The 25,544-nt window shown below is 48.8% G+C and overlaps 1 protein-coding gene across 1 annotated transcript in view; it reads left to right on the top strand.

Moving 5' to 3' along the window:
• The window catches only part of LOC116501383 (transportin-1-like), a 98,702-nt gene that overhangs the window by 11,232 nt on the left and 61,926 nt on the right, over positions 1-25,544 (top strand). Inside the window, 1 exon segment of the mRNA XM_032206908.1 lies at positions 23,176-23,251. Coding sequence (XP_032062799.1) covers positions 23,176-23,251 — 76 coding nt within the window.

The raw sequence follows: 25,544 nt of genomic DNA on the forward strand, positions 1-25,544 counted from the left end.
CCAGTAAGTCAGCTTCATCAGGGGCCTAACTTAAATACCTCTACACTAACATATTTAGCATGAGGAATAAACAAGAGGAGTTAGAAATGTACACATGACTGCAGAGCTATGACCTCATTGGCATTACAGAGATACTGTGGGATGGCTCCCATGACTGCACTGTTGGAATGGAGGAACACAGGCTCTTTAGGAAGGGCAGGCACAAGAGATGAGGAGGGGGCATCACCCTCTATGTCAATGAACAGCTGGAGTGCATGCGTGGAGCTCTGCCAGTGAATGGATGAGGAGCTGACAGAGACCTTATGGGTCAGGATTACAGGGAGGGCAGGGACAGGTGACATGACATTATAGTGGGGGTCTGCTACAGGCCACCTGATGAGGAAGACCAAGCAGATGAGGCCCTCTATAGACAGAAGCAGCCTCACGTTCGCGAGCCCTGGTCCTCATGGGGGACTCCAACCACCCAGATATCTGTTGGAGGAACAACCCAGCAGGACATAAGCAATCCAGGAGGTTTCTGGAATACAGTGATGAAAACTTCCTTCTCCAAGTGATAGAGGAGCCAACAAGGAGAGGTGCTATGCTGGACCTCATTCTCACCAACAAGGTGGGGAATGTGAAGCTCAAGAACAGTCTTGGCTACAGCGACCACAAAATGGTGCAATTTAGGATCCTGAAGGCAGCAAGGAAGGGAGCACAGCAAGCTCGCTACCCCGGACTTTGAGAGAACAGATTTTAGCCTCTTCGGGGATCTGCTTGGTAGAGTCCCGTGGGGCAAAGCCCTGGAGGGAAGAGGGGACCAAGAAAGTTGTTTAATATTCTTCAAGGATCACCTCCTCTAAGCTCAGGAAGGATGCATCCCAACAAAGATGAAGTCAAGCAAAAATGCATGGCTGAACAAGGAGCTCCTGGCCAAACTCAAGCAGAAAACTGAGGCCTGCAGAGTGTGGAAGCAAGGAAAAGTAGCCTCTGAGGAATACAGAGAAATTGTCCGAGCAGCTTGGCATCAGATTAATAAAGCACAAGCCCTATTAGAATTAAAATTGGCCAGGGACATCAAAAGCAACAAGAAAGGCTTCTATACGTAAGGGAAGATTCTGGAAATTGCGGACCCTCTATGGAAGGAAACGGGAGACCTGGTTATTTGGGATAGGGAGAGGGCTGAGGTACTCAATGACTTTTTTTGCTTCGGTCTTCACTGGCAAGAGCTCTAGCCGCACCGCCCAAGCCCCAGAAGGCAAAGGCAGGGACTGGGAGAATGAAGAACCTCCCACTGTAGGAGAAGATCAGGTTCAAGACCATCTAAGGAACCTGAAGGTGCACAAGTCCATGGGACCTGATGAGATGCATCCATGGATCTTGAGGGAACTGGTGGATGAAGTGGCTAAGCCACTATCCATCATATTTGAGAAATCGTGGCAATCTGGTGAAGTTCCCACTGTTCAGAAAAGGGGAAACATAACCCCCATTTTTAAAAAGGGAAATAAAGACGACCCGGGGAACTACAGGCCAGTCAGTCTCACCTCTGTGCCTGGCAAGATCATGGAGCAGATCCTCCTGGAAACTACGCTAAGGCACATGGAAAATAAGGAGGTGATTGGTGACAGCCAACATGGCTTCACTAAGGGCAAATCATGCCTGACAAATCTGGTGGCCTTCTATGACAGGGTTACAGCATTGGTGGATAAGGGAAGAGCAACCGACATCATCTACCTGGACTTGTGCCAAGCATTTGACACTGTCCCCCATGATATCCCTGTCTCTAAATTGGAGAGACACGGATTTCACGGATGAACTATTTGGCAGGTCAGTGGCTCAACGTCAAGGTGGAGATTGGTAACGAGCGACTTTCCTCAGGAGTCAGTATCTGGACCATCACTGTTTAACATCTTTGTTGGTGACATGGATAGTGAGATTGAGTGCAGCATCAGCACATTTGCCAATGACACCAAGCTGTGTGGTGTGGTCGACACGCTGGAGGGAAGGGATGCCTGTTGCTGCCATCTGAGGGTGGCAGAGACACCGTGTGTGAGGTGTGAGCAGGTGGATGACCTGGTCAGCCTGGTGGCAGAGCTCAAGGAGGAGGTGGAGAGGTTAAGGGCTATCAGGGAGTGTGAACAGGAGATAGACTGGTGGAGCAACTCCCTGCCAGGCCTGAAAGAAAGGCACCGGGGTGAGACACCCCAAATACCAGCCCTGAGGCTTAGGCAGCCAGCAGAGGCTCCACAAGAAACACATCACCCCCTACCACGTTGCGAGCAGGTAATAGGAGGGGACCAGCAGGCAGACAGAGTGCCTGCTACAGTGAACCCCCTCTCCTCTCCTCCCCCTAACAAAGATGGCGATGAACTGGGGGACAGGGGGCAATGGCAAAAGGTCCCTGCTCGGCGTTACAAGCATAGCAGGTGCACTTGCCTGGTGATTCCCCTACCTCCCCAGCTGCCTCTGCAGAACAGGTACACTGCTCTGCGAGGACAACTGTACAATGGCCAGGGTGATGGCTCTTCCTACTTGGAGGTGTCACCAAAGTCTAATCAGGCTACCCGCTGCATTAAAACCTCCCCAGTAAAAAGTAAAAGACAGGTCATTTTCATTGGTGACTCACCGCTGAAGGGAGCGGAAGGCCTGATATGTAGACCAGACCCGCTGCACAGGGAGGTCTGCTGCCTTCCTGGGGCCCAGGTTAAAGACGTAAGGAAGAAACTTCCTTCCCTAGTACGGCCCTCAGGCTATTATCCTCTTTTATTGTTTCAAGTAGGCAGTGATGAAACCAGGACCAGTAAAACTACTGTCTTGGACTTCCAGAGGGCAGACTTTGAGCTGTTTAGGACACTGGTTGGCAGAGTCCCTTGGGAGGTAGTTCTGAAGGGCAGAGGAGTTCAGGAAGGCTGGGCACTCCTCAAGAAGGAAATCTTAATGGCTGTCCGTCCCCACGTGCCCAAAGACGAGCCAGCATGTAAGACTGGCCTGGCTGAACAGAGAGTTGTGGCTAGAGCTTAGGAAAAAAAAGAGGGTTTATAATCTTTGGAAAAGAGGGCGGGCTACTCAGGAGGACTATAAGGATGTTGCGAGGCTGTGCAGGGACAAAATTAGAAAGGCCAAAGCTCATCTGGAGCTCAATCTGGCTACTGGTGTTAAAGATAACAGAAAATGTTTTTATAACTACATTAACGCGAACAGGAGGACTAAGGAGAATCTCTATCCTTTACTGGATGTGGGGGGAAACATAGTAAAAAGAGATGAGGAAAAGGCGGAGGTACTCAATGCCTTCTTTGCCTCAGTCTTTAATGGCAAGACCGGTTGTTCTCTAGATACTCAGTACCCTGAGCTGGTAGAAGGGGATGGGGAACAGAATGTGGCCCTCGCAATCCATGAAGAAATGGTTGGCGACCTGCTACAGCACTTGGATGTACACAAGTCGATGGGATCCACCTGAGGGTACTGAGAGAACTGGTGGAAGAGCCGACCAAGCTGCTTTCCATCATTTATCAGCAGTCCTGGCTATCAGGGGAGGTCCCAGTCGACTGGCGGCTAGCAAATGTGACACCCATCTACAAGAAGAGCCGGAAGGTAGACCCGGGAAACTATAAGCCTGTTAGTTTGACCTCAGCACTAGGAAAGCTTGTGGATTATCTTGAGTGTCATCACGCGGCACTTGCAGGGCAAGCAGGCGATCAGGCCCAGTCAGCATGGGTTTATGAAAGGCACATCCTGCTTGACGAACCTGATCTCCTTCTATGACAAAGTGACGCGCTTTGTGGATAAGGGAAAGGCTGTGGATGTGGTCTACCTTGATTACAGCAAGGCTTTTGACACCGTTTCCCACAGCATTCGCCTGAAGAAACTGGCTGCTCTTGGCTTGGACTGGTATATGCTTTGTTGGGTTAGAAACTGGCTGGATAGCCGGGCCCAAAGAGTCGTGGTAAATGGAGTCCAGTCCAGTTGGAGGCCAGTCACTAGTGGAGTCTCCCAGGACTCCATACTGGGGACAGTCCTCTTTAATATCTTTATCGATGATCCGGATGAGGGGATTGAGCGCACCCTCAGTAAGTTTGCAGACGACACCAAGTTAGGTGCATGTGTCGATCTGCTTGAGGACAGGAAGGCTCTGCAGGAGGATCTGGATAGGCTGGACCGATGGACTGAGGCCAACTGTATGAAGTTCAACAATGCCAAGTGCCGGGTCCTGCACCTGGGGCACAACAACCCCAAGAAGTGCTACAGGCTGGGGGAAGAGTGGTTAGAAAGCTGCCTGTCAGAGAAGGACCTGGGAGTATTGGTGGATAGTCAGCTGAATATGAGCCAGCAGTGTGCTCAGGTGGCCAAGAAGGCCAACAGCATCCTGGCTTGTATCAGAAGCAGTGTGGCCAGCAGGTCTAGGGAAGTGATTGTCCCCCTGTAATTGGCTCTGGTGAAGCTGCACCTCGAGTACTGTGTTTGGTTTTGGGCTCCTCACTACAAGAAGGACATGGAGGTGCTCGAGTGAGTCCAGAGAAGGGCAATGAAGCTGGTGAGGGGTCTGGAGAACAAGTCCTACGAGGAGCGGCTGAGGGAGCTGGGCTTGTTCAGCCTGGAGAAGAGGAGGCTCAGGGGCGACCTTATCGCACTGTACAAGTACCTTAAAGGAGGCTGTAGCGAGGTGGGGATTGGTCTATTCTCCCACGTGCCTGGTGACAGGACGAGGGGGAATGGGCTGAAGTTGCGCCAGGGGAGGTTTAGGTTGGATATTAGGAAGAACTTTTTTACCAAAAGAGTTGTTAGGCATTGGAACGGGCTGCCCAGGGAAGTGGTGGAGTCACCATCCCTGGAGGTCTTTAAAAGACGTTTAGATGTAGAACTTAGTGATATGGTTTAGTGGAGGACTTGTTAGTGTTAGGTCAGGGGTTGGACTAGGTGATCTTGGAGGTCTCTTCCAACCTGGATGATTCTGTGAATTCTGTGAAATATTAAGAACTCCTCTAAGGACTATGAAGAAGGACTTCAGAGCCTTGGGGAGACTGGTCAAGGGTTCGGGAGCGCAAGTCGTGTTCTCCTCTATCCCTCCAGTTATAAGAAATAACGAGGGACTGGACGTGATGAGCCAGCGGGTTAATAATTGGCTCTGAGCCTTGTGTCACGAGCAGGGTTGGTTTTTTTTTGATCTTGGGTCGATTTACTTGAGACCAGGACTGCTGACAACATACAGGAATAGCTTTTTTCACCGGCAGAAAAGGATTTTACGATGGGAGTTGGCAGGGTTCACTGACAGAGCTTTAAACTAAGTATGAAGGGGGGTGGGGGTGGAACCAGGGGCACTGTAAAGGAGCCTGAATGTATCGTGCCAGTTCTTGTGGGTAAGGAATGTGATAGCAAGACCTTGCAATCTTGTGTCTTGGGAAGGATGAGGGTGACATAACATTTTGCAGGAAGGACACAAGGGTTGGCGAGAGGTTGGGAACTATGGAATCACCTGAGTATGGTCAAGAGGGTATTAGGGCTTCTCCCTCCCAAAAGGTGGCCCAGCTGAGGTACATTTACACTAATGCACACAGTATGGGTAACAAACAGGAGGAGCTGGAGGGCACCGTGCTAGTGGGGAACTATCATGTAGTTGCCACCACAGAAACCTGGTGGGATGATTCCCACGACTGGAGTGTGGCTGTTGATGGTTACAAACTGTTCAGAAGGGATAGGCGAGGAAGGGGGGGAGGAGGAGTTGCTCTCTGTGTTAGGAAGTGGATAGATTGTGAAGAGCTGTGCCTGAGAAACAGCCGTGACCAGGTTGAGAGCTTGTGGGTGAAAATCAAGGATCGGTCTGGTAAAGGACATCTAGTGGTTGGGGTCTGCTACATGCTACCTGATCAGGGGGAGTCTGTCGACGAGGCCTTCTTGCTTCAGCTGCAAGAACTGTCGTGCTCACAAGCTCTTGTCCTGATGGGGGATTTCAACCACACAGATATCTGCTGGGGTAGCAGCACGGCGGGTTCCAGGCAATCCAGGAGATTCCTGGAGTGTGTTGAGGATAACTTCCTGGTCCAGGTAATAGATGGACTGACCCGAGGTGAAGCCTTACTAGACCTGGTGCTCACCAGTGTGGAAGAGAGCATTAGAGAGGTTAAGACTGGAGGCTGCCTTGGCTGTAGCGACCATGCCCTAGTGGAGTTTGTGATCTTGAGGAATATGTGTCTGCAAAAAGCAGAGTTAGGACCCTGAACTTCAGGAGAGCAAAGTTCCGGCTGCTCAAGGAACTATTTGCTGGGATCCCCTGGGAAACTGTCCTTAAGGGCATAGGAACGGAACAGAGCTGGCAGCTCTTTAAGGACACCCTTCTGAGAGTGCAAGAGTTCTCCATCCCTCAGCAAAAGAAATAGAGCAGAGGAGGTGGGTGACCAGCATGGCTGAGCAAGGACCTTCAGCTTAAACTGAGAGAAAAGAGGGAAATGTACAGGAAGTGGAAGCAGGGTTGTGTAGCCTGGGAGGAATACAGGGGTGTCATCCGGATGTGTAGAGACGGGATCAGGAAAGCCAAAGCACAGATGGAGCTGAACTTGGCAAGGGATATGAAGAATAACAAGAAGGGGTTCTACAGATACATAGGCAGGAGGAGACCGGCCAAGGAGAGTGTTCCCCCTCTGATAAATGAGACGGGAGAACTGGCTTTTCTTAGACATGTAAAAATATGAGGTACTCAATAAGTGCTTTGCCTTCAGTCTTCACTGGTGGTCAAGTTTCCTATGTCTGTCAGGACCCTGAACCTCAAGGAGAGGGTGAGAGGAGCGGATTCTGTCCCACGGGGGCAGTGGAACAAGTCCAGGACTGCCTAAGGAAATTGGGTGTGTATAAGTCCATGGGGCCAGATGGTATGCATCCCAGGGTGCTGAGAGAGATGGATGATGTGGTTGCTACTCTCCATCATATTTGAAAAACCATGGCTGTCGGGTGAAGCCCCCGGTGACTGGAAAAAAGGGAAACATTACTCCCGTTCTTAAAAAAGGGAGAAAGGAAGACCGGGGAACTACAGGCAGGTGGGCCTCACCTCTGTGCCTGGGAAGATCATGGAGCAGATCCTCCTGGAAGACATGTTAAGGCATGCACAAGATAAAGAGGTGATTCGAGACAGCCAGCACGGCTTCACCAAAGGCAGATCTTGCCTAACCAATCTGGTGGCCTTCTATGATGGAGTGATGGCATCGGTGGACAAAGGAAGAGTGATGGATTTCATCTACCTGGTCTTGAGCAAAGCCTTTGATATGGTCTCTCACCACATTCTTCTCTCTAAATTGGAGAGGTATGGATTTGAAGGATGGACTGTTAGGTGGATAAAGAATTGGTTGGTTGGTCACAGCCAAAGGGTTGTGGTCAACGGTTCTATGTCTGGGTGGAGGCCAGTCACAAGTGGTGTCCCTCAGGGGTTGGTCTTGGGACTGGTACTCTTCAGCATCTTTATCAACGACATAGATGACAGAATCAAGTGCACTCTCAGCAAGTTTGCAGATGACACCAAGCTGAGCGGTGCAGTCGATACAATAGAGGGAAGGGATGCCATCCAGAGGGACCTGGACAGGCTGGAGAAGTGGGCCCATGAGAACGTAATGAGGTTCAACAAGGCCAAGTGCAAGGTTTTGCACTTGGGCTGGGGCAATCCCAGGTATTTATATAGACCGGGCAAAGAAGAACTTGAGAGTAGTCTGCAGAGAAGGACTTGATGGACTTCCTTCTGGACGAGAAGCTGGACATGAGCTAGCAGTGCATACTTGCAGCCTGGAAGGCCAACTATGTCCTGGGCTGCATTAAAAAAGAGGCGGCCAGCAGGGAGAGGGAGGTGATTGTCCCCCTCTACTCTGCCCTTGTGAGACCCCACCTGGAATACTGCGTGCAGGCCTGGGGCCCCCAGCGCAAGAAGGATGTGGAGCTCTTGGAACGGGTCCAGAGGAGGGCCACTAAGATGATCAGAGGGCTGGAGCACCTCCCCTATGAAGAAAGGTTGAGGGAACTGGGCTTGTTTAGCTTGGAGAAGAGAAGGCTCCAGGAAGACCTCATTGCAGCCTTCCAGTACTTGAAGGGTGTTGAGGGAATCGGGAAACAGCATAGATCCCACGGCCTGCTGCAGCTGAGCAAACCAAGATACCAGGATAACTGTGAGAAGCTTCTATGACAGTGTTCCCACATCGCCCAACTGAGGAATGCAGGAAAATATTGTTACCAGCAGCAGGTACCAAGGATAAGGTTTACGTGACTACTAATCACAAGGGGATTGTTTTCTTGCAGGTGGGGTTGTTTTCTTCTAGTTGTTTTTCTGAGTGCTTTGACCAATAATCTTGTGTGAAACACTGTCCACCCCTGTTAAGTTCTCTATAAAAGTTAGGCTATTCGGGCAATAAAATGTAGCATGATCTGACTCTACTGGTGTCTGTCGTGCTTTCGGCTGTGCTTCCTGCAATATATGGCGCCCGAACAGGCTGACCTGAACAGGACATCGCAGCGGTGCCGGGACGGACATCGCAGCGCAGTGGGACACTAGCGGCGCCGGCACATTGGACCACAGGGGGACCAAGAAGCCAGCGGCATCGGGAGCAGCGGCGCCGCGACCCCGCCGCGCCGCCGGGACATCGGAGCACCCATCTGACCGGCGCTGGAGCAGACCAGACACCGACCCGAAAACACTGTACACGGGCCTCACGGTGAGACGCGGAATCGCGGAGGGACGTGGAATCGCGGTGGGATGCGGAAAACGGACTCGCGGTGGGACGCGGAATCGCGGTGGGACGCGGAAAACAGACTCGCGGAGGGACGCGGAATCGCAGTGGGACGCGGAAAACGGACTCGCGGAGGGACGCGGAATCGCGGTGGGACGCGGAATTGCGGTGGGACGCGGAAAACGGACTCGCGGTGAGACGCGGAATCGCGGTGGGACGCGGAATCGCGGCGGGACGCGGAATTGCTACGGAACGTGGGAAATTGACGTGATCACGGTGCGACGCAGGCCGTCCGGGATCGAGTTGCTACGGGAGATAAGAGGCGTCGCCGAACAACAGCAGGGCGGAGATCGCGTAACCATGGAGGCGGAGGCGGCCGTGCAGCTTCTCTCTAACATCCTCACTATGAGAGGCGTGGCTTGCAATACGAAAAAGGTTAAATCCTTGATAAATTGGGCCCAGAAGGAGGGTTTTCTGAAGGAGACCCCTCAAACTTTTAGCCCAGATGAGTGGCAACTCATAGGAGACCGTTTATGTCAGACGAGTACCACACGTGGAAAGTTTGACAAGGATTTATGTAAAACTTGGCGTTTGGTGATTGATGCCCTGAGCGGTCTGAAGGCCGAACGCCAGGTTGTCATGGCAGCGACACAGGCTTTGTCCGTGCAGTCTGGGGCTACCAAAACATCGACTACGAAATCCGACACCTCATTGTCACGATTATTTCCATCGGGTCCTATACTGACCCCGGTTCGAGGCATGACCTCTTCAATAAAGGACTCAGCAGCAGCCATCTCCAAGGGACTGTCTGAGCCCGGTACGGATGCGGCCTGTGAACTGCCCTCTTCGCCTCCTGCACCGGAAAATCTCGACACGATGCCCCCAGCATCTGCGCCGCCGCCAGAGAACCATAAATCCACCCAGGGTGTCTCTCCCCCGTTATCTGCCACCCCAACTCCATCAGCACCGATATCAACCAGGTGGTCGGGTATCATACGTGACGCCATTCTCGAGGGAGATTGGCATGCCTCCTCCTCTTTGGCCTGCCCAGTTATTGTCAACTCTGGGCAAGGCACCGGATCATGGCAGCCACATGATTGGAAGCTTCTACAACAAGCTAGAAAAACAGTCACGGATTATGGCTTACACTCCCAAGCAGCACGACAGATAATTCACTGGATCTTCCAGGCAGATTTGATGTGTCCCTTCGACTGCCAAAACATAGCCCGTCTGTTGTTAACTCCCTCTCAACTGTTGATTTTTGAAAGAGAATGGCTACGATTGGCACAAGTGGAAGCGAGTCAACCGCGTCCAACGGGGGACCCCCTATATGGCACCACAGTTGAAATGCTAACAGGGACAGGCCCGTACTTCGACCCTCAGCTTCAGCTGCAGTTCCCTGAGATTGTTCATCGAACAGCTGCACAGCTTGCACTTCGAGCTCTTTTTGCCCTCCCTGGGGAAAAGAAAGCTCCTCCATTTGCTTCAATCCACCAGGCCCAAGGTGAACCTTATGCCAAGTTCATCGACCGATTGTGGACAGCGATCATGGATCATCCTGACCTGACACCAGACTTGAAACGGAGCATGTTTAGAATGCTTGCTTTTGACAACGCGAACACAAAAACCCAAAGCATCCTAGCTACACTACCAAAAACTGCTCCCATCGAAGAGATGTTGGAGAGGGTAGAGTGTGTTGATCAGTCCAAGCAAGCAGCTGTGATGGCTCAAGCTGTTGCATCAGCCATCGGTGATCCTTTGGCTGCCATAGTGTCCCGATCCAATGGTGGTCCCTCGAGACGTAACCCCCAGGAGCAGTGGCGATGTTATCGATGCGGGAGGCTTGGCCATACAAGAAGACAGTGTACAGCTACCCTCTGGTGCGACCTATGCCGATCTGATACACATGCTACACCGATGTGCAGGGCTCAGGGAAACTCCAAGAGGAGTGCGTTCGGCCGCGCGACGATAACAGTAGCCGCAGTACAGCCAGACGGGGCGGATTTCTCGACAATAATGCCCCAGCCACCAGAGGAAGCCTCGGGGTGGACCTGGCAACATCAGTAAGCGTCACGCTTTCCGATAAGTCTGTAGCGGCCATTCCTACGGGGATCCAAGGCCCACTATCAAACACACCATTAGGCGGCTTGCTATTAGGTAGATCCTCTGTAGGCCTTAAAGGATTGATGGTCATTCCGGGGGTTATCGATGCTGACCACGTAGGAGAAATTAGAGTCATGGCGTACACGTTCAACCCACCCTTGTTTATTCCGAAAGGTACCAGAATAGCCCAACTTGTTGCACTCCAAAATTATCAACCCTGTGCGGGAGCACAGGTCGACCGAACAGGAGGTTTTGGCTCCACGGACCATGTTATCTGTTTTACCAGATCTCTGGCCTCCCGACCTATGATGAATGTGATATTATCCATCGGATCACACCAAATTACTGTCACCGGCATGATCGATTCTGGTGCGAATGTTACGATCTGCAGCATCACGATATGGCCAAAACATTGGCCACTAACATCTCCAGCCACTGGAATTACGGGAGTTGGCGGCAGCTCAGCGACATATCTCAGTGCACAGGTTGTGACGTTAAAATTCCAAGAGAAAACGATTTCAGCTAGACTGTACGTGATGGCACTGCCCGCAAATCTTCAAATGTTAATCGGGAGGGATATACTTTCTCAGCTTGGGGCAGTGATTACTACTGACAGCAAGGATTTTCCTTAGTGGCCACTGCTGAGCAACCGCCCACCCTGGCCTTGACATGGCATTCTGATCGGCCTATCTGGGTGGAGCAGTGGCCATTGACGACAGACAGGTTGCAGCAAGCACAGACTTTAGTTCAAGAACAGCTCCAGGCAGGACACATACACCCATCCACGAGTCCCTGGAACACGCCGATTTTTGTGATTCGAAAGAAATCGGGAAAGTGGCGACTCCTACAAGATCTCAGAAAAGTAAATGACCAAATGCAAGCTATGGGAGCCTTGCAACCTGGTTTACCATCCCCGACCATGCTGCCTGAACATTGGTCCCTTTTGATCATAGACTTAAAAGACTGTTTCTTTACAATTCCCTTAGCAGACAAGGACTGCCAGAGATTTGCCTTTACGGTACCTGCCATTAACAAGCAAGCCCCAGCAAAACGCTACGAGTGGCACGTGCTTCCGCAGGGTATGAAGAACTCCCCCACATTATGTCAACTATATGTAGCCTGGGCCTTGGAGCCAATCCGAACAGCGTGGTGTGATGTCATTATTTACCATTACATGGATGACATTCTGTTTTGCAGGCCAGATTGCTTCCAGGATTCCGATCTACAGTTTATTCAGAATACCCTGTGTCCTGGTTTCAGTTAGAACAGAATTAATTTTCTTCCTAGTAGCTGGTGGAATGCTATGTTTTGGCTTAGGATGAGAAGAGTGCTGATAACACCCCGATGTTTTAATTGTTGTAGAGCAGTGCTTATACCAAGCCAAGGACATCTCAGCCTTTTGCTCTGTCCTGCCAACAGGCAGGCTGGGGGTGCAGTAAGAGCTGGGAGGGGACAGACCCAGGACAGGTGACCCAAACTAGCCAAAGGGGTATTCCATACCATCTGACGTCATGCTAAACAATATATAGGGGTGGTTAGCCGGGGGGAGGGAGCCGGACTGCTCGGGGTTAAGCTGGGCATCGGTCAGCGGGTGGTGAGCAATTGCATTGTGCATCACTTGTTTGTACATATTATTATTACTTTCCTATTATCACCATTGTAACATTATTGTTATTATTGTTATTATTATTTTGTTATTATTATTTTCCTGTCTTATTAAACTGTCTTTATCTCAACTCACGGGCTTCACTTTCCATTTCTCTCCCCCGTCCCAGAGAGGGAGGGGGGAGGGTGAGCGAACGGCTGCGTGGTATTTAGCTGCCGGCCAGGTTAAACCACGACAGTCTTTTTGGCGCCCAACGTGGGGCACGAAAGGTTGAGATAACGGCAGATCTGACCACAGTGTGTTAAACTAAAATTGGTGTAAGTATTAGACCTGCTTAATAGTCACTTGTCATAATGCTGATCGCTTTAATCTCAACTCTGCTGCGCCTGTTTTCCAAATTGAGTATTATAGTACATTATTTTCCGTACTTGCTCTCTGTCATGTTGTTTATCCTCTCCGGGCCCTGGTTTCAGATCATTATGGTACTGAGTGTTGTAGCAATGGCTTATGAGACGATGAGATATCTGGTCATGACTCTAACTTGGTATTTGTACTCAGTAACATCGTCGACTGTATTTTGGAAACTGTATCTTAGAAACTATTAGCAATTATACCTATTGTTTTTTTCCATTAGGGAGTCAATCTGTGGAGGGGAAAGGGGAAGATATTTTTTCTTACTTGATTACTCTCCCTTTCTCCTTCACCACCCCTGTATCCTCCTGCATCACTATGCCTTCCTCCTTCACCACCCTCTTACCCTCCGAGCTTGCTACAATAGCTCTCCAAGATATTGAATATTCTTGGGATACTCAGACCAGCATAGTCTTGTTGTTCTGCCTCCTGAATGCACTTCAGGTTCTGCTTAAAGTTAAACAACTACTTAGGAAGCTCATCCGGAGATCTGCCCGGAGGCAGTATAGTTGTGGGTGGCAGGGAGTATGGGAGGATATGGGCAGGCATCTAGAGCAGTTGGCACCCCCAGTGTTTTGGAAATTCACCCCTGAACAACTGCAAAATCCTCAAAAACTGGCAGAATGCTTGAGAAAAAGGTGTCATGATTCTGGCAGTTCCAAAGTGACACAAATCATTGTAACATGCTGGGGCCTGGCTCATGCCTATCGAGCTGCCATTGATACTGCTATCAACTTAGTGACAGACCCTGCGGCCACTCCAAGCCCTGTGACAGATCTAACGGCCACTGTGACCCCTACGGTGGACTCTGCAGCCGCTCCAGTCCCAGCTTCTGCAGATGCTCCAGTCCCAGTTCCTGCAGATGCTCCAGTCCCAGTTCCTGCAGATGCTCCAGTTCCAGCTCCTGCAGCCGCTCCAGTTCCAGCTCCTGCAGCCGCTCCAGTTCCAGCTCCTGCAGCCGCTCCAGTCCCAGCTCCTGCAGCCGCTCCAGTCCCAGCTCCTGCAGCCGCTCCAGCCCCAGCTCCTGCAGCTGCTCCAGTCCCAGCTCCTGCAGCCACTCCAGTTCCAGCTCCTGCTGCTACTCCAGTCCCAGCTCCTGCAACTGCTCCAACTCCAGTTCCTGCAGCCACTCCAGCTCCGGTTCCTGCAGCTGCTCCAGCTCCTGCAGCCGCTCCAGCTCCTGTGGCTGGGTCAGAGAAAAGAGCTGTAGCAGTGCAAGTTGACCCTGCAGAGGGTATTCCAACCCCTGTGGCAGACCCTGTAACAGGGTCAGAGAAACGAGCTGTAGCACTGCAAGTTGACCCTGCAGAGGGTATTCCAACCTCTGTGGCAGACCCTGTAACAAGGTCAGAGAAACGAGCAGTAGCAGTGCAAGTTGACCCTGCGGAGAGTATTCCAACCTCTGTGGCAGACCCTGTAACAAGGTCAGAGAAACGAGCAGTAGCAGTGCAAGCTGCCCCTGTAGAGAAGGTGAAAAAATGGTATAGAGATTCAGGTCGTTTAGAACGCAGAGAGTCTTCTGCCAAATCTAGGTATAGAGACGACGGAGACGACGACGACGCTGGGCCATCAAGGGTTCAGGAGGAGGAAGATGAGGATGCCGAAAAATCAACAGTAACTACCCGAAGCCTAAACGAGCATGAGTTACGAGATGTGCGAAAAGATTTTGGTCGCTGTATAGGTGAGCAGCTTGTCACCTGGCTGCTCCGATGCTGGGACTCTGGAGCCAATTGTGTGGAATTAGACGGCAGGGAAGCCAAGCGACTGGGATCCCTTGCTAGAGACGCAGGCATTGACAAAGCAATTGCAGATGGAGCACAATCTCACAGCCTCTGGAGGCGTCTCCTCTCAGCTGTGAGGGAAAGGTATCCCTTCAAGGAAGAACTTTTATGTCTACCAGGCAAGTGGACCACTATGGAGAAGGGAATCCAGTACCTGAGGGAATTAGCCGTACGGGAAGTGATTTATGAGGATCCAGACCTCAGACAAACATCCAAAGATCCAGATGAAGTCAGGTGTACACGACCCATGTGGCGGAAGTTTGTACGGAGTGCACCATCATCATATGCCAGCTCATTGGCAATAATGGCCTGGAAAGAGGACGAGGAACCCACAGTGGATGAAGTGGCTAAACAACTCCGGCAGTACGAAGAAAGTCTCTCCTCTTCCTTACAGGCCTGCGTCTCAGCTGTGGAGAAACTTTCTGAAGAGTTCCACCAACTTAAAGAGAATCTATCTTCATCCCCACCTGAACCAACCAGTGTCCACCGACCAAAAGAGAACACTGTGGAGAAACTTTCTGAAAAGGTTCACCAACTTGAAGAGAGATTATTCTCCTCCGTACCTGTACAGAGCAGTGTCTCAGCTATCAGGGGTAGGCGTTCATCCACACAAGGAAGACGATATGGTGGGTACTCACCCTGTGCCACCCTGTGGTTTTACTTACGAGACCATGGAGAGGACATGAGAAAATGGGATGGAAAATCTACTGCGACCCTAGAGACACGGGTACGTGAGTTGCAAAAGAAAACAATCAAGAAAAAGGGATTCTCTGAAAAGTTTGCTGCTCCAACTTCCAGCAGACAGTCCTTCAAACACAGAAATGAAGAAGATTCTGACCAGGATTAGGGGAGCCCTGCCTCCAGCCAGGGGGAGGAAAGGGACAATCGAGTTTATTGGACTGTGTGGATTCGATGGCCTGGCACGTCAGACGCACAGAAGTATAAGGCTTTAGTAGACACCGGTGCACAATGTACTATAATGCCATCGAGATATAAAGGACCAGAGCCCATCTATATTTGTGGAGTGACAGGCGGATCTCAGCAGTTGACTGTATTGGAGGCTGAAGTGAGTCTGACTGGGAATGAGTGGCAAAAGCACCGCATTGTGACTGGCCCGGATGCTCCATGTATCCTTGGCATAGACTATCTTAGAAGAGGATATTTCAAGGACCCAAAAGGGTTCCGGTGGGCTTTTGGTATAGCTGCCTTAGAGACAGAAGGCATTAAACAATTATCTACCTTGCCTGGTCTCTCAGAGGACCCCTCTGTTGTGGGGTTGCTGAGGGTCGAAGAACAGCGAGTGCCAATCGCTACCACAACTGTGCACCGGCGGCAATATCACACCAAGCGAGACTCCCTGATTCCCATCCATAAGCTAATTCGTCAATTGGAGAGCCAAGGAGTGATCAGCAAGACTCATTCACCTTTCAATAGTCCCATATGGCCAGTGCGAAAGTCTAATGGCAAGTGGAGACTAACAGTGGACTATCGTGGCCTGAACGAAGTGACGCCACCACTGAGTGCTGCAGTGCCGGACATGCTGGAACTTCAGTACGAACTTGAATCGAAGGCAGCCAAGTGGTACGCCACAATTGATATCGCTAATGCATTTTTCTCCATCCCTCTAGCAGCAGAGTGCAGGCCACAATTTGCCTTCACTTGGAGGGGAGTCCAATATACTTGGAATCGGCTGCCCCAGGGGTGGAAACACAGCCCTACCATTTGCCATGGGCTGATCCAGTCTGCACTAGAGCAGGGGGAAGCTCCTGAACACCTGCAGTACATCGATGACATTATTGTGTGGGGTGACACAGCAGAGGAAGTTTTCGAGAAAGGGAAGAAAATAGTCCAAATCCTTCTGAAAGCCGGTTTTGCCATAAAACAAAATAAAGTCAAAGGACCTGCACGAGAGATCCAGTTTTTAGGAATAAAATGGCAAGATGGACGTCGTCAAATCCCAATGGATGTGATCAACAAAATAACAGCTATGTCTCCACCAACTAACAAAAAAGAAACACAGACTTTCCTAGGTGTTGTGGGGTTTTGGAGAATGCACATCCCAAATTACAGTCTGATTGTAAACCCGCTCTACCAAGTAACCCGTAAGAAGAATGAGTTTGAATGGGGCCCTGAACAACGACAAGCATTTGAACAAATCAAGCAGGAAATAGTCCATGCAGTAGCCCTTGGGCCAGTTCGAACAGGACCAGATGTAAAGAATGTGCTCTACACTGCAGCCGGGGAGAACGGCCCCACCTGGAGCCTCTGGCAGAAAGAACCTGGGGAAACTCGAGGTCGGCCCCTGGGGTTTTGGAGTCGGGGATACAGAGGGTCTGAGGCCCGCTATACTCCACCTGAAAAGGAGATATTGGCAGCATATGAAGGAGTTCGATCTGCTTCGGAGGTGGTCGGTATTGAAGCGCAGCTCCTCCTAGCACCCCGATTGCCAGTACTAGGCTGGATGTTCAAGGGAAGGGTCTCTTCTACGCATCATGCAACTGATGCTACGTGGAGCAAGTGGGTTGCACTGATTACTCAGCGGGCTCGAATAGGAAACCCCAGTCGCCCAGGAATATTGGAAGTGATTATGGACTGGCCAGAAGGCAAATACTTTGGGATATCATCCGAGGAGGAGGTGGGTCGTGCTGAAGAAGCCCCACTGTACAACCAGTTACCAGAGAATGAAAAGAAATATGCCCTGTTCACTGATGGGTCCTGTCGTATTGTGGGGAAGCATCGGAGATGGAAGGCTGCTGTATGGAGCCCTACACGACGAGTTGCAGAAGCTGCTGAGGGAGAAGGTGAATCGAGTCAGTTTGCAGAAGTGAAGGCCATTCAGCTGGCTTTAGACATTGCTGAACGAGAAAAATGGCCTGTTCTCTATCTCTACACCGATTCATGGATGGTAGCAAATGCCCTGTGGGGATGGTTACAGCAATGGAAGCAAAACAACTGACAGCGTAGGGGCAAACCCATCTGGGCTGCTGCATTGTGGCAAGACATTGCTGCTCGGGTAGAGAACCTGGCTGTGAAAGTACGTCACGTAGATGCTCATGTGCCCAAGAATCGGGCTACTGAAGAACATCAAAACAACCAGCAGGTGGATCAGGCTGCTAAGATTGAAGTAGCTCAGGTGGACCTGGATTGGCAGCATAAAGGTGAATTATTTATAGCCCGATGGGCCCATGACACCTCAGGCCATCAAGGTAGAGATGCAACATACAGATGGGCTCGTGATCGAGGGGTGGACCTGACCATGGACGCTATAGCACAGGTTATTCATGACTGTGAAACATGTGCTGCAATCAAGCAAGCCAAACGGTCAAAGCCTCTTTGGTATGGAGGACGATGGCTGAAATATAAATATGGAGAGGCCTGGCAGATTGATTACATCACACTCCCTCAAACTCGCAATGGCAAGCGCCACGTACTTACAATGGTGGAAGCAACCACCGGATGGCTGGAAACATATCCTGTGCCTCATGCCACCGCCCGGAACACTATCCTGGGCCTTGAAAAACAAGTCCTATGGCGACATGGTACCCCAGAAAGAATAGAGTCAGAGAATGGAACTCATTTCCGAAACAACCTTATAGACACTTGGGCCAAAGAACATGGTATTGAGTGGGTGTATCACATCCCCTATCATGCACCAGCCTCCGGGAAAGTTGAACGATACAACGGACTGTTAAAGACTACCTTGAAAGCAATGGGCGATGGAACATTCAAAAATTGGGATACGCATTTGGCAAAGGCCACCTGGTTAGTCAATACTAGGAGATCTGCCAACCGAGCTGGACCTGCCCAATCAAACCTGTTACGTACTGTAGATGGGGATAAAGTTCCTGTAGTGCATGTAAGAAATATGCTGTGTAAAACAGTCTGGGCTACTCCTGCCTCAGGAAAAGGCAAACCTATTCGTGGAATTGTTTTCGCTCAGGGACCTGGATACACTTGGTGGGTGATGCAAAAGAACGGAGAGGTCCGGTGTGTACCTCAAGGAGATTTAATACTGGGTGAGAATAGCCCATGAACTGAATTGTACCATGTTAATTACTATATAATACTGTATGTTATCACTACTATGACTACTGTAGGTTACTAATTAGAATGTATGGAAAAGAGTGTAACCTGAGCATGACATAAATGGTATGGAATAAGGGGTGGATAGATGTCCTGGTTTCAGTTAGAACAGAATTAATTTTCTTCCTAGTAGCTGGTGGAATGCTATGTTTTGGCTTAGGATGAGAAGAGTGCTGATAACACCCCGATGTTTTAATTGTTGTAGAGCAGTGCTTATACCAAGCCAAGGACATCTCAGCCTTTCGCTCTGTCCTGCCAACAGGCAGGCTGGGGGTGCAGTAAGAGCTGGGAGGGGACAGACCCAGGACAGGTGACCCAAACTAGCCAAAGGGGTATTCCATACCATCTGACGTCATGCTAAACAATATATAGGGGTGGTTAGCCGGGGGGAGGGAGCCGGACTGCTCGGGGTTAGGCTGGGCATCGGTCAGCGGGTGGTGAGCAATTGCATTGTGCATCACTTGTTTGTACATATTATTATTACTTTCCTATTATCACCATTGTAACATTATTGTTATTATTGTTATTATTATTTTGTTATTATTATTTTCCTGTCTTATTAAACTGTCTTTATCTCAACTCACGGGCTTCACTTTCCATTTCTCTCCCCCGTCCCAGAGAGGGAGGGGGGAGGGTGAGCGAACGGCTGCGTGGTATTTAGCTGCCAGCCGGGTTAAACCACGACACCCTGGAAGCGAAAGGACTAAAGATAGCTCCAGAAAAAGTTCAGCGGAAACGGCCCTGGCTATCCTTGGGATGGAAGATATCAGACTCTACCATCCGACCACAGAAGGTCGATATATCTACTACTTTGCATAATTTAACGGACGTCCAAACATTCTTGGGCAATATTCAGTGGGTCAGGCGTATCGTGGGAATTAGTAATGATGACCTGGCTCTATTGTTACCTTTGTTGCGGGGTAGGAGGGCAGAACAAAGCATTACACTGATGAATGAACAACGGCAGGCCCTTTCCCGCATATCTTTAAAGATTGCAGCTGGCGCGGCTTGCAGACGCATCACAAAACTTCCACTCTCTTTTGTAATAGTCAATCATGTGTCTCACCCATTTGCAGTGATTGGTCAGTGGCAAAAAGAAGAGGGTGAAAATAAGGGGCAACAAAGACAGGAACAGTGTGAGGCGGATGCCACTGACCCTAAAAGTAGAAATGATATAACTAAAATAGATAATTATGAAGGAAGGATGATAGGGCAACATTTTCGAATTTTGGAATGGATTTTTCTATCAATACAGCCAAAAATGAGTATCCAGACCCAGGCGGAAGCTATTGCGGAATTGGTACGTAAGGGTCGCTCTCGGAGTATTGATATCAGCGGCCAGGAACCCGGGGATATTAGTCTACCGATAACTCAGGATCATTTGGAATGGTGTTTACAGCAATCCATTCCTCTACAAGAAGCCGTGCTAGGATTCCCGGGATTGGTACATTCCCAGGCCCCGAAAGGGCCTCTATGGCAAGTTATAAGATCGTATAAATGGCAAGCGGTACCGCAAATTTCGCCTCGGCCGGTAGTGGGTCGCACAGTCTATACTGATGCCGGTGCAGTAAGTAGGCAGGCAGTGTGTGTGTGGTATGAGAATGGCACCTGGGAAAATCACCTAATTACAGGGACAACAGCGGATACATTTCAAACACTAGAATTGTCCGCAGTTGTTTGGGCTTGCCAACGCTGGATGCATGAGCCAATTAATATCGTTTCAGATTCTCTGTATGTTGTCAATGTAGTGAACCGGATTGAGGACGCCTTGATACGGCAAACTAAGAAGGACAGATTGTTGTCATTGTTTCTGCAACTGCGAGATGCCATTCAAGGAAGAACCGCACCTTACTGTGTCATTCACATACGTAGTCACCAGTTCTCAATTGGATTAGCAGAAGGTAATGCGCAAGCAGACAAGTTGGTAAGTGTAATCACAGCAAGACCAGAAAGTGACTTTATGCATGCACGTGTGTCGCATGAAATGTTTCACCAGAATGCAAAAGGTCTTCGGAGAATGTTTGGACTTACTTGGGCAGAAGCTAAAGGAATAGTAAGAGCATGCCCCTCCTGCAGTCATCATGGGCCGGGGTTAGGCTTGGGTATTAATCCACGGGGTGTTAAGGCACTCGAGGTATGGCAAATGGATGTCACGCACATGCCAGAATTTGGTACTAAAAGATATGTGCATGTGTGTATTGATACCTTTTCACGATTCATATGGGCAACAGCACAGGGAGGGGAAAAGGCACTCCATGTGTGCAGGCATTTGACAGTGTGCTTTGCCATCATGGGGGTACCACAGCAGATCAAGACGGACAACGGCCCAGCGTATGTCAGCAAAAAGATCAGCACCTTTATGAAGATGTGGGGAGTAACGCATATCACAGGCATCCCATATTCTCCCACGGGCCAAGCAATTGTCGAACGATCACATCAAGTCTTAAAGGAACAGTTAGCAAGGTTAAAAGAAATTAAAGATGTTGATGAGCGACTGTCCAAGGCGTTATTCGTCTTGAATCATCTATGCTTGACCGGTGACTGAGAAGATCCTCCTGCAAGTATCCATTTTCAATCCATGAATAAAGCAGCACCAAATGTGCTGCCGCAAATAAGAGTAAGTTACCATGATCCTGCTACAGGAGTCTGGAAGGGTCCAGTTCCTGTCTTGTTCATTGGCCGGGGATATTTCTGTGTCTCTACAACGGCCGGACCAGTTTGGGTGCCAAGCCGGTTCGTGAAGGCCGTCCAGAATGTTCCAACGGACGGAGAAATTACGGACGGAGATTCTAATATTGTCAGCAATGCTTGCACTTGTGACCAAGATCAAGCAACAACAAAATCTGTGAGTGCCGGAGATGGTCAGAACAGTATAATGTCACCCTGTCTGTCCCGGGCGTCACCTACTCCAGAAGAGTAGTACATGAGAGAGACTCAAAATGATATTGGTTCTTTCAATTAATAGCTCGATGATTTGTTTTAAACAAGGTGTAGATGGTTGCTGGGTTTAGTCACAAGGGGATTAAAGATTTGGTTTATGGTGGTGGTAATCATCGTAGTGTGTTGTAGGTATAGCTAAAAGAGTTACTTGTAAAACTGCTGTGTCAGGCTTGGTTTGCTCAAAAGAAGAAGGGGGAATTGTTGAGGGAATCGGGAAACAGCATAGATCCCACGGCCTGCTGCAGCTGAGCAAACCAAGATACCAGGATAACTGTGAGAAGCTTCTATGACAGTGTTCCCACATCGCCCAACTGAGGAATGCAGGAAAATATTGTTACCAGCAGCGGGTACCAAGGATAAGGTCTACGTGACTACTAATCACAAGGGGATTGTTTTCTTGCAGGTGGGGTTGTTTTCTTCTAGTTGTTTTTCTGAGTGCTTTGACCAATAATAGGGCCACTAAGATGATCAGAGGGCTGGAGCACCTCTCCTATGAAGAAAGGTTGAGGGAACTGGGCTTGTTTAGCTTGGAGAAGAGAAGTCTCCAGGAAGACCTCATTGCGGCCTTCCAGTACTTGAAGGGAGTGTATAAACCGGAGGGGGGACGCCTGTTTACATGTGTTGATAGTGATAGGACAAGGGGGAATGGTTTTAAACTAAGGCAGAGGAGATTTAGGTTAGAAATTAGGAGGAAAGGAATAAGGAGGATACTAATGAATAGCAGGGTGTGAGAACAGGGTATAACAAGAATGCCAGGTTAATGCTCTAGTCAAGCAGTGTCAGAATACTTGGAGGTTTGAGGTCGAAAGAGTTACAAATTCTAGAAAAACTGCTATATAGCTTCATAGCTGTTAAGAAATGTAATTCTTCTTGTGGTTCTCTCAAGGGCATAGTGAATGTGTTGGTATTGCTAGTAAGATGCTCGTTCAATGAGTTGACATTGTAGAAAATGGGTATGAATACAGATTTTTATTTTACTTTTATTAGGAGACAGTGGATAAGCATAAACTTCTTGGTACAAATATCTGGGCATTTGCAGTTAACAATCTAACTGCTGAAAGCTCAGGATGTGGTTAGTTAATCATAAAGAAGTATATTTCTAATAATAAGAAAATGAGTAGCTTATCAGAATCGTAATAGCTGTTTTATTGTTGCAGATACAAATAAAGACTTATGTGATTGTCTCTCAGTGGATTTCTTAGGTATCATGGGCTTCAAAGTGTAAATATTGAAATCCAAAACTGTTAAGAGGAAGCTTTTTTTCAGGATTTGATTATATTTAAGCATCAGTTTGTGTGTTTGTCCCTGGGTTTTGTTTTTATTTTATGTTATTTTATGTTATGTTATTTTATGTTATTAATTTCAGATTTCACCTTAGCTAAAAGCTATTGCTTCAGTATGAAAACTGCAGAAACTACTTTCAGATTGTTCTCACTCTGCGTATTGTGAGCTTATGGTCATTGCTGTTTGAAATGACACAGTAGTACATAAACTCATTCAATAATCTTTGTATCTAGAAAGCTATAAATGCTGTGTGTACCAAATTCAGCTTTTCCTTAACAGGTTCTCTCTTCAGAAACTAGAAGAACTCAGTCAGTATCCAGATTTCAACAACTACCTGATTTTTGTTCTTACAAAGTTAAAGTCTGAAGGTAAGTTTTTTTTGAGATATTGACTGTTTTATGCTCCCCCCTCCCCCCGCCTCACTTTCTTCTCTTCAGTTTGATAGAAATAGGAAGCTTATTCCTGTTGTCATCCAGCACTATGGAGGACAGGCAGGTTCTTTAGGGACCCTTGGCAGAATGAGGACTGCAACAGGGTTGTGGTTTCAATTATAGATTTATTTTTATTATTACATTAAAAATATATTAACAATCAGTATGGCTTATCTACAGTTTCTAGCACTTAGCGTAGCTTATAGTTGCACAGAATTTCTAGAATTGTGAGTTACACAGGCTTTTCAGTTACCTGGATGGACCTTCTGCAGATTGGGTCAAATTCTTATTGTTCACTGTGTAATATAATCATAACCTAGACTCAGGCTTTATGTAAAAGAACATGAGTCACTCACTCAGTCCTCTGAGGAAAAAGGTGATGGTGGAGTGGTGGAGGCAGCCCTGGCCACTGGGTGAGGGGGAAGGATATCATGGGTTTTGTTGCCCGGCAGCACTTCCAGTCTAAGTCCCAATTAGGGCTTGTTGCTGCTCGATTTTATAGACAATGCACCCTGTGCTGTTACATTTCCCTGTTCCAGGAGGGATGTCATCATCTCCTGGCAACCCCGCACCTGGGTATTGATAGCCCTGAGAAACTTAATCACCCTGTCAGTTGGTTCCCCCATATCATCCTTGGTGATTCAGCACTTGGGTCTTGATAACACTAATGCTTTTTATCACCATGACAAAGGGTGTCCTCACACCCTGGGGCCAGAGAGGGGGAGGAGAAGGGGGCAGGGGTATACATTAACAGCCTGCTTACATATTACGGATATTTGCCTTATTGCTGGTTCTGCTAACCATACTGTCAGGGGTCAGGAGCAGCGGGTACCAGTTATACCTATAGTCAGTTTGCTGGTTGATTGATCTATGTGGAATCATGGAATGGTTTGGGTTGGAAGTGTTATATATGGAGTGGTAATTCGTGTCGAGAAAATGGTTAATATTAATAAAGAAGGGGGAGATTTAGGAATGTGGCCATGGGGGTTGGAAAACCCCATGATTGATATAACATTAGACTCTTAACGATGAGGCCATCAGGAATATAAAAGAGTTTAGAGGGAACAAAGAAGGGTGATTCAGGAGACTCCATGCAGTCTCGGGTTGCTTGTTCTCCAGCTGGTTCTCTTGTTCTCCAGCCATTAAGGCATGGATGTTTCTGGGTGTTTGCTGTTGTTGTTACATTCAAAGTTGTTTGACCAATGAAAAAGTTGTTTTGAAAAGAACTGCTGTGGAAAGAAGGGTATAAGAGGGGAGCCTGCCCTCAAGATAAAAAAAAAAAAAAAAAAAGAAGACAACACGATGTGAAGAAGTTATGTCATCAATAAAGAAGCAGAAAGAAGGAATGAAAAGGAACAGGCTAGCAGAACGGAGACCAGGACGGGAACAGGCACGTTGATCACCTCATGAAGATAGGTTCGGCCAAACTCAGCAAACTGCTCAGAGAAGCTTGTACAGAAAGTCGCTGGAAACAGGCGCACTGGAGCTGGAGAGAAGCTCGAGCTGAGAGAAGCGGACCCGTGCACACAACTGCCTCTCGCTGGTAAGCAGTTGCGCATTATGGGGAATCATACGTCCTTAGGAACAAAGACTGTCCTGGTAACCTTACAGCTTATTCTCCTTCTTAACAATCGGACAGTTTATGATCCTGAAATATGGGACCAAACTGAGGTCAAGGTGTGGGACTCTGCAACTAAAAACGACAAGGTTGCAGTGGGATTGCTCGGCACCTGGCGAGCAATCTCTGAGGCCTTAAATAACCATGTGGAGCCACAATCACAAACGTGTGGCTTGCCAGATAGTGAGGGAGCTGCGGGCTCCTTTACTGATCCGACTGCTATGCCACTGCCATCGGCCCCTCTGCTGCCACAGCCATCGAAGGCTTTTGCTGTTATGCCCCATGTTGACCTGGACGTGCCTTTTGACCCAGGCCTATTGGCCTTGAAAAGGAGATGGATATGCTTTTCTTCGATCTGGGAAGAATGGGATACATAAGGCCTGAAGACCGAGTTGCTTGACAACTTAAAGCGAGACATATTGTTCAAAAGGAATGGAAAATGGAGACTTATTAGTAATCAAGAAAAGGAATGGAAAATGGAGACTGTTAAGTCATGGAACTTAAAGGATTGTTTGTTACCTTTCCTGATTGTATGTATATATAGGCATGCTTGCGTTTAGTATGTAAAGCAATGTTCTGTATATTTAGAATGTTTGCTGTTCGTGTGTGCGT

This window comes from Aythya fuligula, chromosome W (genome assembly GCF_009819795.1).
Source record: "Aythya fuligula isolate bAytFul2 chromosome W, bAytFul2.pri, whole genome shotgun sequence".
In the NCBI taxonomy this organism is placed as follows: domain Eukaryota; kingdom Metazoa; phylum Chordata; class Aves; order Anseriformes; family Anatidae; genus Aythya; species Aythya fuligula.